Source organism: Silene latifolia, unplaced genomic scaffold, assembly GCF_048544455.1.
Source record: "Silene latifolia isolate original U9 population unplaced genomic scaffold, ASM4854445v1 scaffold_20.1, whole genome shotgun sequence".
Classification (NCBI taxonomy): domain Eukaryota; kingdom Viridiplantae; phylum Streptophyta; class Magnoliopsida; order Caryophyllales; family Caryophyllaceae; genus Silene; species Silene latifolia.
In genome coordinates, this window is record NW_027413163.1 from 7793177 (window position 1) to 7807784 (window position 14608).

General features: G+C 47.3%; 1 protein-coding gene across 1 annotated transcript; it reads left to right on the top strand.

Annotated features, from left to right (window-relative positions):
* The first annotated feature begins 10562 nt into the window (after positions 1-10562).
* On the top strand, positions 10563-13591 carry LOC141638362 (uncharacterized). Its single transcript, XM_074447759.1, has one exon. The coding sequence runs from the start codon at positions 10609-10611 to the stop codon at positions 12571-12573; it is 1965 nt and encodes a 654-aa protein (XP_074303860.1). The 5' UTR covers positions 10563-10608; the 3' UTR covers positions 12574-13591.
* The last annotated feature ends 1017 nt before the right edge of the window (positions 13592-14608 follow it).

Sequence of the window (14608 nt, forward strand, 5' to 3'; positions counted from 1 at the left end):
CTGTAGAATTTACGTGTTTATTTAACGCTAAGAATGAGGGTGTCACAGCCTATGTCCTCGAAGTCCCGGTGCCGACCAAACTGAAGCTGCCACCCCTATCATACAAAGGGGATAGTGACCCCACCGACCATACCGAGGCTTTCGAGTCGTACATGTCGGTGTGGGAGCAACCCGATGAAGTGTGGTGCCGAGTCTTCCCAACCCGATGAAGTATATTGCTATGCCGACCTGAGAGACAACTTCATAGCCCAGTACGCCTGCAACAAGTGAAGGGCCGTGGAAACCTCGGATCTCCTAACTATCCGACAGGGGGAGGACGAGTCCCTCCGAAGCTATGTGAAGAGGTTCGATGCTAAGGTTCAGCAGATTCGTGAGCTGAACACCGAACTGGCGGCCTTCGCACTGATGAAAGGCCTGCCGAAAGGCGAGTTCAAAAATGAGCTCATCAAGTGCGAGGACCTCAACCTAGACTTCGCCAGAAAGATGGCCGACCGAGCCATAAAGGTGGAGGACTATCACAAGACCTGAGTAGGCCATAGCGAAGCTGGGCACCCAGAGAGGAGGAGCTGCCGGGACAATGTAGATGAAGGACGCCGTGACATGAATAGGTCACGGCCTGAAAGATTTAATAGGAAACAGAACTCGGCGGGCGCCGGGGGGAGTTCGGGACCATACACCCAGAAGCGGTACAGCGGTCTCACCCCCCTGGTCAAATCACCAGCCGAGGTCTTTGCCCTAAACAAGAATGAAGGGCAGAAATGGGCAAGGCCCCCCAAGGCGAAGGGGGACGACGACACTAGCCAGTTTTGCGACTACCACGGCCAAACCGGCCATAAGACCGACAACTGTCGGCATCTGAGGAACGCCATCGAGGAGCTAATCCGAAAGGGGGCCCTCAACAAGTATGTAGTTGGAGGCCCAGAAACAAGCTCCGACGGGGCGAACAGAAAATCAGTATTCCAAAGGATGAGAGTGATCCAGGTTGTCATCGGAGGAAACGAGAACGGTGGGTCAGCTAATGGGCACAAACGGCACCTGAATGAGCTATACCAAGCCATCAACTTTGTGCCCAAAACAGCGATCCCAGCTTCCACCGTCCCCGATATAACTATCGGAAAGAAGGACTACGAAGGCGTCGTTACCCCGCACAGCGACCCGCTTGTAGTCCACCTAGACATAGCCAACCACTTGGTGAAGAGGTGCCTGATTGACACAGGCGCCTACACAAACATCATGTTCAGGGAGTGCTTTCTCAATCTCGGTCTGAAGATTGAAGACCTGAACCCCTGCCCCAACCCGCTATACAGCTTCTCTGGAGCCGGCCTGGTACCCCTGGGGTCAATCAGATGCCGGTGATGTTCGGCCAAGCGGATGCGGCCAAAAATGTTTTATCTGAGTTCGTGGTTATTGATGGTTCGTCTGCCTACAATGTTCTCATAGGCCGGGTCACTCTGAGCGAGGACGATGCAGTGATGTCCATCCGGGCCCTGACATTGATGTACGTCTCGGACCGGGGGGAAGCACAAAAGCTCGTCTCAAAGGACGAGAGAGATGAAATTGTCAATGTCCAAGTATCTGCCAGAGGGTGCAACATGCAATCCCTCAAAGTGGCAAAGAAATCGGAGAAAGGGAAGAGCCCATCCTTACAGCAGGAGGGCGAACGGATGGATACTAACGTCGGCATGGTCGAAGGAGCCGAGACCGAGGAAGTGGAAATTGACCCAGAGCGCACCGTAACTATCGGTGCCGACCTGGAGCCAAAATTCAGAGCTGATCTCCTAGACCTGCTGAGGAAGAACAAAGATGTCTTCGCATACTCAGCAGCCGAGATGCCAGGCGTGAGCCGGGAGGTGATCGTTCACAAGCTGAACGTACTCTCAACCGATCGCCCTGTCAAGCAGAAGACGAGGAACTCCTCGGCCGAGAAGGATGAGGCCATCAAAGCCGAAGTAGACAAACTATTAGAGGCGGGCTTTATCATGCCTTGTACTTACCCTGAGTGGCTAGCAAATGTTGTAATGGTGAGGAAGTCATCAGGGGCGTGGAGGATGTGTGTTGATTTTACCAACCTTAATAAAGCGTGCCCTAAAGATTGCTATCCCTTGCCTCGAATAGATAGTTTAATTGACGCCACGGCAGGCTACACTATGCTGAGCCTGCTAGACGCCTTCTCAGGGTACCATCAGGTATTCATGGCCGAGGAAGACATGCCTAAGTGCGCATTCATCACCATACACGGCATATACATGTATAAAATGATGCCGTTCGGTTTGAAAAACGCTGGCGCAACTTACACTAGGCTGGTGGACAAAGTGTTTCAAGATAAAAAAGGGCGAAACATCGAGGCTTACGTCGACGATGCTATTGTAAAAAGCAAGTCTGACAGCGAGCACTTGGCCGATTTGAGCGAAACATTTTGTTCACTAAGGAAATATAGAATGAAGCTTAACCCAATGAAATGTAACTTCGGTGTCCGGGCCGGCAAGTTCCTCGGCGTGCTTGTCAGCGCCAGGGGAATTGATGCCAATCCAGAGAAAGTCCAAGCAATACTAGACCTGCCGGAGCCGAGGAATCGAAAAGAGGTAATGACGCTGACCGGGAGAATGGCGGCTCTTGCCCGCTTCATCTGTCGGTCGGCCGACAAGAGCACTCCGTTCTTTACGGTGCTGAAAGGGAACAAAGACTTTAGCTGGGGGGAGCAACAGAGCACAGCTTTCAGGCAACTGAAAGCTCACCTTTTAACACTGCCGACCCTGTCCAGGCCGATGCTGGGGGAGACGCTATATCTATACTTAGCAGTTACCTCGGCCACGGTCAGTGCCGTCATCGTCAGAGAAGAAAACAAGCAGCAACACCCAATCTACTTTATCAGCCATACACTGCTAGCCGCCGAAAGAAACTACCCACTGATCGAAAAAGCGGCCTTCGCCGTCGTCGTTGCCGCAAGGAAGTTAAAATCCTACTTCGACGCACATCCCGTGACGGTCTTAACCGACCAGCCATTGGAGAAAGCCTTAGAAAAATTCAAAAAATCCGGCAGACTTATCAAATGGGCGGTGGAGCTTTCCGGCTTCGGCATTCAGTACAAGCCGAGGCCTTCGATAAAGTGGCAAGCACTTGCAGACTTCCTGGCCGAGTGCACATATCAAGAAGAATCAAATCCCGGTGTGTGGGAAGTGTATACCGACGGGTCCTCCACGGCGAAACACTCAGAGCCGGCATCCTTATCATCGGCCCTAACGGGGACGAGTTTGAGTACGCCTTGAAGTTTACCTTCTCGGCCTCAAATAACGAATCCGAATATGAGGCGGTGATAACTGGAGTCGAGTTAGCTAGAGCTGCCGGGGCGGAGCATGTTGTGGTGAAAACAGATTCACTCTTAGTCACTAATCAAATCAGAGGAGAGTATGAAGCTCGAGACGACGGGATGGTGAGATACCTGGAAAGGGTAAAAGCCGACACTGCAAAATTGAAATCTTTGAAAATACAGTGGATCCCCAGGTCTGAGAACAACCGAGCCGGCGCTCTCTCAAAACTTGCCAGTTCAAGAATCAAGAATGTCAGTCGAACCGTGCTGGTGGATATCGGGAATGCTAAAAGCATCACCGAGACCGTTGGCATGGTGGGCGACATCGAGACGACGTGGATGACTCCGATAATGAAATACAAACTAACAAAAGAGTTACCGGAGGACCGCAGTCTCTCTCAAAAGATAAGAAGGATCGCCGCAAGGTACTTGGTGTTCGAAGGAGAACTATACAGAAGGTCCGTGATAAGACCACTTTTGAAATGTGTCGGCCCCGGACGACGGAGCTCATATCGACAGAGATTCACGAAGGCATCTGCGGACATCACATGGGGGCGAGAACGTTAGCCCACAAAGCTCTCCGATCCGGCTACTTCGGCCGACCATGCCGAAAGATTCCGAACAAAGACCACGAAGTGCAAGAATTGTCGATGCACGCTCCGGTGATACATGCACCTTCCCGAGACCTGCAACCAGTACTTAGCCCCCTACCATTTGCACAGTGGGGGATGGATTTATTAGGGCCATTTCCGACGGCCTCCGGAGGAAGGAAGTACCTAATCGTTGCCGTTGACTACTTCACCAAATGGGTCGAGGCTGTCGCGGTACCTGCCAAGACCACGGCGGCCATAAGAAAGGTGATTTGGGAGAACGTCATAACTCGATTTGGGTTGCCCCAAGTCATTGTATTTGACCACGGCCGAGAGTTTTGGAGTGACATGGTGATGAATTGGCTGGAAGAGCTCGGTATCAAATTCGCATACTCCTCCGTCTGCCACCCTCAGAGCAACGGGTAGGCGGAGGCGGCTAATAAAACAATCTTGAACGGGTTGAAAAATAAGGTTGAAGATCTAAAGGGAAGATGGGCTGATGAACTACCCGGCGTCCTGTGGTCCCTTCGAACCACGGAGAAAGAAGCAACGGGGTACAGTCCATTCCACCTAGTCTATGGGTCTGAGGCCGTCCTGCCAATTGAAGCAGCGGTGCCGACATTCAGAACGCAAACTTTTGACCCAGTCGAAAATGAGGAAGGCCTGAGAGCCTCCCTAGACCTGGTCGAAGAAAGTCGAGACACGGTACGGCTCAACTTGGCAGTGTATCAAAACCGAATAAGAAGAGCATACAACCGTAGGGTCCATAAAAGGGACTTAAGAGTAGGAGATCTAGTCCTAAGAAAGTCGGCCGCAACAAACAAAGGAAACATCCATGGTAAAATGACGGCCAACTGGGAAGGACCCTACAAAGTGGTTGAAGAAATGAGGCCGGGGACATACCGGCTGACAGACATGGAGGGTGTTCCTCTAATGAGCCACTGGAACACAGACAACCTTAGGAAGTATTTTGTATAGCGGCGGAGGTGTCCGAGACCGTTGTGGGCACCCCTACGCGTGATTATATCTCATGAAGAATGATCCAAGTTTTCCATCAAAATGCTTGCCCCCTCCGTAGTCGTACCAAGGTAGACGCCGCGGCCAAAGCCGGGCAGTCACGAGTAGACGCCACGGCCAAAGCCGGGCAGTCACTACAATGGCAGTTGATACTCGCGAAAGCGACCAACATGCTTAGTAGACGCCAACCGGGCAGTCACTACCAATGCAGTTGATACTCGCGAAAGCGACCAACATGCTTAGGAACGTATAAGTACAGTTGAGAAACGCAAATCTGACCGCCTCGGCCAATCCGGGAGTGGCAGAGGAAGCGATCAACATGTCTACAGATACAAACGTTGTCGAGCCGTAACCTCGATTGCCTCGGCCAAAGCCGGGAGTAACGGGGACACAACGACCGATACGCTAACATGTTCACAACGACGGTTGGGAAGCGAAAATCTGACCGCCTCGGCTAAGACCGGGAGTGGAGGAGGAAGCGACCGACATGCCAACATGTTTAAAAACATGTTTACAAAGCGGATTGGGAAGCGCAAATCGACCGCCTCGGCTAAGACCGGAGTGGAGGAGGAAGCGACCGACATGCCAACATGTTTAAAAAACGTTTAAGTACAGTTGAGATACGCATTCTAACTGCCTCGGCCAAGCCGAAGGTAAAAACGAAAAAAAGCGCTCAATATGTCTAAAAACGTAAGGAGACAACTGAATGGAGGATTGAGATCAAAGCCCCGGCCAAGCCGAGGGCAAGTAAACAGGCTTTATTAAAAATGTTTACAAATAAGACAAGAAAAAAGTCGACGGCCGTCCCCATAGGGATAGCCTAAACACAACCTACCAAAGTTTAACAAAAACAAAAGGTACAACAAAAGGTTACAGACATAAGACTTGAAGCGCCAAAAGGATGGCAGGGAGGAAAGGCTCAATAGTTGGCCCCCGAACAGCTGAAGCTGTCAGAAGGACCGGGTGAATCGGTGACGACCGCCGTCTCCCTATGCTTGTTCTTTGCTCACCACCGGCAGCTAGCAGAATAAAGATCACCAACGGTGGGCGGCCCAGAGGAGAGCTTGGCAGCTTCACTTGCCTTGGCCCTCTCAGCCTCCTCTCTGGCCTCCTTCACCTTAGCATCCCGGGCCTCCTTCTCCGTAGCCTCCTCAGCGGCCTTCGTCGCCTTTTTGCCTTCTCCGCAGCAGCCGCCTTCTCATCAAGAAGCCGGTCAAAGTCTTGCCACGGGAAGGAGCTTTCAGGAACGAGCTCTTTAATTGCATCCCTGGTAGCATCTTCAGCTTGGTCCCGGTACTGGGCACACATGTCAGGGATGATGACGGTCTTCAGCGTCTCAATGTCCTTCTCCCTCTAAGCAAGGATAGCCTTGGTGTTCCTATGCTCCTCCGCCTCAGCCGAATGCAGAGTCTTCCATCTCTCCTTCTGCTCAACCACGGCCTTATAGCCGCCCTCAAATTTGTCTTTCTCCTCCAGCAGCTTAGCAGCGTCAGCCTCCGCAGCCTCAACCTTGGCTCTCTCGGCTAGGACCGCCTTTTCAGCGTCCTCCCTAAGCTTTCGCTCAGCGAGGAGGTCCTTCATGGCGGCTTGGAAGTCTTCCCTAGACCTCTCGGCCTCTTTCTTAGCAGCGGCAAGCTCGAGCCTAAGCCGTTCAAGCGCAGGGGCAGCTCGAGCCATGACCTTTTCTTGCTCCATAATGTGAGCGTCGGCTAGTTCAGTCCACTTCACCAGCCTCTTGGACAACCTTGCGCCTTCCGCCACAAGCTGAGCGGGGGAAACCTTCTGGGATGAGGAGTCGGCGATGACATTTTGATCGCCCATCTGCACAGGCTGTTTCTCCAATTGCCGTTCAGTGCGAACGACAGCTGGCGGCGGCTGATCTACAAAAAATCCAGACAAAGAATCCATGTCAACATTCATCGACATATCGAAAGCTTTGTCATCGGGACGCTAGGGAACCTTCTTTGAATCCGAGCCATGGGTTAGATCCGCACGGTCCTAGCCTTCTTGGGCGAGAGGGCCGGCCGACTCCTTCTCTTTCCCTCGCCTCGAATAAAGAAAGGCGAGCGCCTTTTCCTTCCTCTTATTTGAAGGAGGAGGACCCTCCACAACGGTGACCTCCTCTTCAACATCGACGACCACCTGCTCCTTTTGGACTACGGGGATTGAAGATTGAGCTGGAGCTGACGCCGTTGCCGCCGTAGACGTTGTTTTTGGTCTCCGCGCGCGCACGTTCACGGCAATATGCGCTGAGCCGCCGCCACATCCATTGCCTTCAATCGCCGCTCCATAAGTTCGTGAGGGCGGTCATGCGATCACGTGGCGCGGCCTTAGGATGCAGCTCAACAACTCTCCCGTTCTCGTCAAGTCCCAACCTCTTGAGGACGGAGACAGGCAGTTCCCGGCCAAATCGGTCTGCAAAAGAAACGAAGCAGGAGTTAAGCAAAAGAAATAAACCAAGGTTCAAATACAGAAACATAAAAAGTAAAGATGGGCCTCATACCGACCCCACTCACCCTGGCTGAGGGCCGGTATGAGGCCGACGTGGCAAAGCAGCTTATCCTGAAGAACGATCTGCGTCGGGGGCATCCATCCCTTCGGCGTGCCATCCTTCTCGACCTCAAATGACCTCATTGCCCGCGTTTCGTCCTCATTAAGATAGACCTTCAAGGCGTTCATCTTAAGCTTATTCCGGGAGACATATCTGTCATGCTCCCCTTGATTCTCACACCGCAAATTGACGCGGCTCTGAAAGGACCGGGGCAGCGGATAGTCCTCCGGAACCTCGACGTATACCCACCGCCCCTTCCAGTCCTTGCAAGATGTCAACTTGGAAACGGTAACATAACCCGCCTCGGTCTCAGTATCTTTGTACCACCCCGTGCCACCTAGGGTAGTCTGCCGAAGATGGTGGAGCCGACGGAAGAGGTTCACCGTTGGGGCCTCCCCTTTAAAAAGACATAACCATACAAAGCCAACAATCGTCCTGATGGCCAACGGATGCAGTTGGGCCATGGCGACATTCATGGCTTTAATTATGGCAGCAATGTGTTCATTAAGAGGAAACCGGAGCCCATACTCCAGGTGTCTGATGTACACGCCGATACAACCCTCGGAAGGGCAACAGACGGCCTGATCACCCTCAAGAACAATTATTTTATACCCCCTGCCGAAGGAGTAATGATCTTCAAAAAGGTCAGAACCGGAACAACTAGCGAACTTGTTCGTCCAAGCACGATCAAGATTGATCGAACAGGCGTCGCCGTGCCACGAGAAATCCGGCCTCTTTACGACAGAAGAGGTCGCCTCATCATCGTCATCATCAAAACCCTCCAAAAATTGGGGATCAATTTCAGGAGAAGGCGACTTGGGACCCCCAAACCCTATCAGGGTGACAACCAGTGGCTCCTGTTCATCAGGATGCGACGGTTCGCCCCCCGGCGCAGAGGTACTGGGTTGAGCATCAGCAGAAGACATGGTGACAATAAATACTTAACAAATAAAAGTTGGAGAAATTTGTTTGTTTACCTTGGAAGAAAGTGTTACGTCGAGTAACGCTTCGAAAACTAGAGAGAAGTTTCTTCGAAAAAGACTAGAGAGAGGAAATTTTTTGAGAAAATGAAGTTTGATGGCCAAAAAAAGGGGCACACTGCTCTATTTATAGAGCAAAGCCCATGAAGCGGACCAATCAGGGCAAAGCCCATGAAATGTCCACCAATCAATGTCAAGCCACGTGTCAAGCATGCAGCCACGGAATGTCAATCGACATACAGTTACAAATCTTCTTCGACACGCTCCTTGGTATCTACTTGCCACCGGCCAGCTGATCAACCGAGCTTGGCAGCACCGACCGGGGGCAATCAAAAGCACACGACACTCTCAACCTTGGTCTCGGCCAGCGCCATTTTCTTTTCCACATTTGATGTCCATTACACATCCATGTGGAGGGGGGATACGGTACGGCCTGAACAGAACCAAGCCGAGGAAGAAGAAGTCGGGTAAGAAGTTCAACTTGCGCAGAATACGCTCAACTCTCATCGAAGGTCCATACCACGGCATAGACTACGCTGGGGGCAAATTGATGGGGCATATTCTGCACCCGCTGACCGAGTCAACATATTGAGCAAGGTCAAAGCCAAAAGACAACAAGTCAACGTATTAGACAGCCTAACCGATGCAGCCTGTCGGCCTGTCACTCGGGGTCTCGGTCTCGCAATCAGCAACTAGCCGAGAGGCATATCCGCGTACTCACATCCAGTCCCCTCGGCATGGAGTCAACCAGGCCCGGCACCGCCATGGGTCCCTCGGCCGAGGGTAGAACTTGATCTTTCCACCGCTAGCCACTTGGCCACTACGTGACAAAAGGTGAAAGTTTATAAATACTCCACTTCTCTCATTGAGAAAAGGATCCGAAAAACTATCCTAAAACTCACTAATAATCTGGTATAAACTCCCTTATCTCTTTACAATATACTTTGTCAAGTAACATACAACTTATCTCTTTAAGTTTACTGACTTGAGCGTCGGAGTGAGTACGCTCGGTACCAAGCCGAGCCCTCAGTTTGTTCATCTTAAACAGGAAAGAGTGAAAGGAAGAGTCAAGCAAAGACATCGTTCAACAAGCTTACGTGGTCACAACTCTGCTTCGGAATCACACCCGGAACAGGATTCAAACAAAATACATAGTTTAGATATGGTTAGAAGTTAGAAGTTCGATAAACAAACAATATGACACTAAGTGAGCTACTTCGCGTTTAGCCAAACTTCAATCAAGTCACGAACAACTGTAAAACTCGCTACCACTTACTCTGGCCCATTACAATCTCATAAACGCAATTAAGTGTTCTTCCGCGTGATCAACATAGAGGAAGACAAACCCCGAGAAAAGATAACCCCAAAAGGAAAGATGAACTAATCCAGTAAGCGTCGTGTACGGACACCACCAAGACATCAACAAATTTTCCTTCATTCTATAGTTTACTCTAAGCAACCAGCCCAATTGACAGTAACTTCGAACTAATATTAATATATAAGGTTTTGTTGGAACGTTCATGAAAGCACCACAATTATAAATTATTTTAATTGCAACAATAGTAGATTGTTTGGTGATGATAATTCACACTATCTTCCTAAAACAATGTAGTTATATACGAATTTCAATGAATTAGAATTTTTTCCATTTTCTTAAGAGGAAGTAGAATTTTTATTACTCCGTGCTTAAAAAACGCTCTATAATGGATGAGAATGAAGGCTCAACAACGACATTGGATGGTTTATTCACCAACACAATATCCTATAACTCGTAATGTCTAGATGTCCAGTCACCTTACTCTATGAAAAACCTCATAAATCATCGTTAACAAATCATTACACTATAAAACATTATTTATAAAACATGTTTTGAAACTCCTGATAATAGAGATTTCATGAAGCGTTGGGAAGATTGATATACTATTGGGTGAACACAAATTTTCATTTGTGACGGACAAAATCTGTCACAAATTTGTGACGTATGACAAAAAAGCAAATGAGAGCGGCAAGTGGGAGAGAGTTATGAGAGATCTCACACGCTTGTCACCGCAAGACGGACTAGTGGGTAAATACATAAGATAATCCAGAATGAATTAAAAGGCGAAGAATTTAAAAAGTTGATTATAGAGCAAGAAAATCAGAAATTGATCTAAAACCCTGAAAATGAGAAAAACCCTTGTTCTCAGACCCCTCTACCTTCTCTCTTCCTCCACCTTCTTCACACCTTCAACCTTCATCAATGGCGGAACTCTCCACCATTTGCGCTCTCTTCCAACCCCAAAAACCCACACTACAAAACTAACATATCTATTTTCCACCAATTCACTCCTCCCTCCACCTGAATGGATTGAGCCTTACATTGATCTATCCGACGTCGTTTCACCTCATAAGAAGAATCTCCAACCCTCCATCTGGGTTTCTCGAATTGTCGAAATTCTCGATGATACGCCGAATATGGAGGCTAATTTAACTGAGTTTTGCGACAAGTATTTGATCAAATTAACACCCAATTTTGTTTCTTTTGTTTTGAGTTCAACCCAGGTGAAAGGAATGCCGGATACCGCGTTTCGGTTCTTCAATTGGGCTGGTAAGCAAAAGAAATATACGCATAAGTTAGAATGTTATGCTAATTTGATTGATGTTTTGAGTGTTTCTAGTGATGTGGGTAGGATTAAGATTGTGTTTAATGATTTGAAAAGATTAGATTTTGTAATGAATGTGAATTGTTGTAATTGTTTGATTAAGAGTTTTGGGAATTTGGGTTTGGTTGAGGAATTGTTGTGGGTGTGGAAGGAAATGAAGGGAAGTGGGATTGAACCTAGCTTATATACTTTCAATTTTTTGATGAATGGGTTGGTGAATTCGTCGTTTATTGACTCGGCCGAGCAAGTATTTGATGTGATGTTAAATGGGAGGACACGGCCGGATATTGTTACTTATAATACTTTGATTAAAGGGTATTGTAAGGTGGGGAAGTTGGCCAAGGCGATGGAGAAGTTGAAGGAGATGGAAGTTACCCGTGTGGAGCCGGATAAGATTACTTACATGACTTTGATTCAACTTTGCTATCAGGAGAGTGATTTTGATGCGTGTTTGTCGCTTTACCATGAGATGGTGGAGAAGGGTTTGGAGATACCACCTCATGCTTATAGTTTGGTGATATGTGGGCTTTGTAAGGGCAGGAAGTATGCTGAGGGTTGTACTGTTTTTGAGGAGATGGGTCGGAGAGGGTGTAAGGCCAATGTGGCAATCTATACGGCTTTGGTTGATGCTCGTGTTAAGAGTGGGAATGTGGAGGAAGCAATCCGTCTTATCAGTAGGATGAAGAGTGATGGGTTTGAACCTGATGAAGTTACATATGGAGCTATTATTGATGGTTTGTGTAAGAATGGAAGAGTGGATGAGGCAATGGATTATTTCAACGTATTCAAACAAAGTGGTGCTAGTACTAATTCTACTATATATTGTTCTCTCATTGACGGCTTGGGGAAGGGAGGGAGAGTTGATGAAGCCCAAAAGCTTTTCGATGAGATGTTTGTGAATGGTTGCACACGTGATTCATATTGCTATAATGCCATGATTGACGCTCTTGTGAAATCCGGGAAGATTGATGAGGCTTTGGCTCTCTTTCACCAGATGGAAGATGAAGGATGTGGTCAAACAGTTTATACATACACCATACTCATGGATGGATTGTTTAAACATCGCAAAAATGAAGAGGCATTGAAACTATGGAATATGATGATTGACAAAGGTATTGCACCAACATCTGCTTCTTTCCGAGTCCTAGCCATAGGTCTTTGTCTTTGTGGTAAGGTGGCTCGTGCCTGTAAGGTTTTGGATGATTTGGCGCCTATGGGAGTTATACCTGAAAATGCTTTCGAGAACATGATTAATGCATTATGTAAAGCAGGACGCATTGAACAGGCTTGCAAATTGGCTGATGGGATTGTTGATAGGGGTCGAGAGATACCTGGGACTGTTCGTACTATTCTGCTTAATTCTCTCAGAAAGGCAGGAAAATATGATCTAGCTATGAAGTTGTTGCACAGTAAAATTGGTATTGGCTATGATAGAAGGGGGAGCGTTAAAAAACGAGTAAAGTTTCGGACTCTTCTTCAACTTTAGATTTGGTCTTCCTAGGGCTGACTTTGCTTGCATAGTCTTCCTGTATGTGAATGTTCTTGAATCCACAGCGTGTGCAGCTAGCTGCTACATTCTCTGGCAATTTTTTTGTTACTGTATTGCATAACAAGCCCTCGTCTATCGAAAAAGTGGTCAGTATAATTCGGATTTTTTTACCAAAGAAGAGGTTGGTAGAACCAGGGGAAAAACACTTCGATTCTAATGTTGCTGATTCATGTGCAACTGAAGTCTGACACATCCTATGAAGAGCTAGCACGACCTATGAAGAGTTTTGATGCTCAGCTAATGTGGGTAAATTGACCCACCTGCTCTGTATTTGGCTTGTAATCAGGCCTTGTACGTCAGGGTTTTAAACTGAGATGAGGATAGAGATTGCAAAGGATACAGGTTGTAGAACTTGGTTGGACCTCACGGATCTGGATTTACAACAGGATTAAATTCAGATCCGCCTCATTGCCATCCCTCTATGATCAAAGGCTCTGGTATGACAGACTAGATGATCAAAGGATCTGGTATGAGTAGAACCGGTAAAATATAGTGGAGCTTCGAGGTGGATATACCAAAATACTCTAGGCATGAAGAACTAAGTGAACATAGATGGAGTCGTTTGAGCTAAACCTTTTACTACTCAAGCAATGCCCTGCAATGATGTACAAGTGCTATGCTTGTGAAGAGCATCCGGATGGTTTAAAATCTGCTTACATAATCACATTAAGATCATCCACTGGGGACACCGATGGTCTGCATCTATTCGGAAGACAGGTTTAAGAAAATGTTTACTGTATTATGCAAAAAAGTGTAGCGAGCAGCTTTATTTCCAAGCTCATTCAGTGCATTATATAGGATTTGAAGAAAACTGTAGTTTGCTATCTGGACCACCTTTCAATACCTAGGACACATGCTAATATGTTGGTTTATTTGTATTAATCTACTGAAAACCTCATTTAGCAACAATTTAACGAGATTTTGAGCGATAAGCTTGGTGTTTCTTAATGAATAATCATAGTGCGTCACCTTTTATTTTATGAATATAATCTTGTATGTGACTATGATGGTAGGCTGCTGCCCTGTTTTTTTCCCCTGTTATTTGATGCTTTTCTACGTGTTATTTGTGGGATATAAAATGAGTATATAATTCCTTGCCTATCCCTCAGACCAAGTACTTTAAAAAATGATCAATTGTATATAAAATTAAAAGTGAAGTTTCTGTAAACTTGTCCTATAAACGGATTAGTTCTTCCTTCAGTTGACTTGTATGCAAAGTCCACACAGGTAAACTACAATATAGTTTGTTTGACGTTTTCTTCAGAGTTTGAACTTTGACATTGTTGGATTTTGTAAGGTCAAAATTCAGGCTTATGGAAACTCCGAACGGAGATAGTGTCCAAGAAGGAAGAAGGAAGAGGCAAACACTTCAGGAAGTATTATAGCAGTGCCGGAAAACACTTGAATGAGTTGAATCTCTCAGTGCCTTCGATAATTACAATGACGACAATGATCAAAAATCAGCTGTCACGGAAGAGAATCGTCCTGTATCTTCTTGCCTGAATCGTGTGCTTGAAGAGGTTACCTATTTCTGTTTCTCACTTTTTCTTCTCCTTTTTTCTCTCTTTCTGAATTTCAACTCAATGTTCATCCACTGCTTAAGAAACTAGTTTTCGTATCTGGTTAGAGATGGTTTGACAATAGTTAACTGACTTGTTAAATATCTTTGATACTTCTATATTCCACTCAACTTGTGTGAACTGACAACTAAAAGGAAAATGAGATTGTGCTCAATGGCAGATCCATGATCGTTTAGGGTGTGTTTTACCATCCACTGCTTATCAAAGCAAGTGCTTAGAAGAAGTTGGTGAAGAATAAACTGAGATGAACATAGGGACTGCAACGGAACCAGGTTATAGATCCTGGCAGGGCTTTACTCATCTGGATTTAGACCAGCAGGATTCAATCCAGATCCGGTTCATAGTCACCCTTAGATGAGCAGGCTAGAAGGTCAAAGTCTCTAGTATGAATA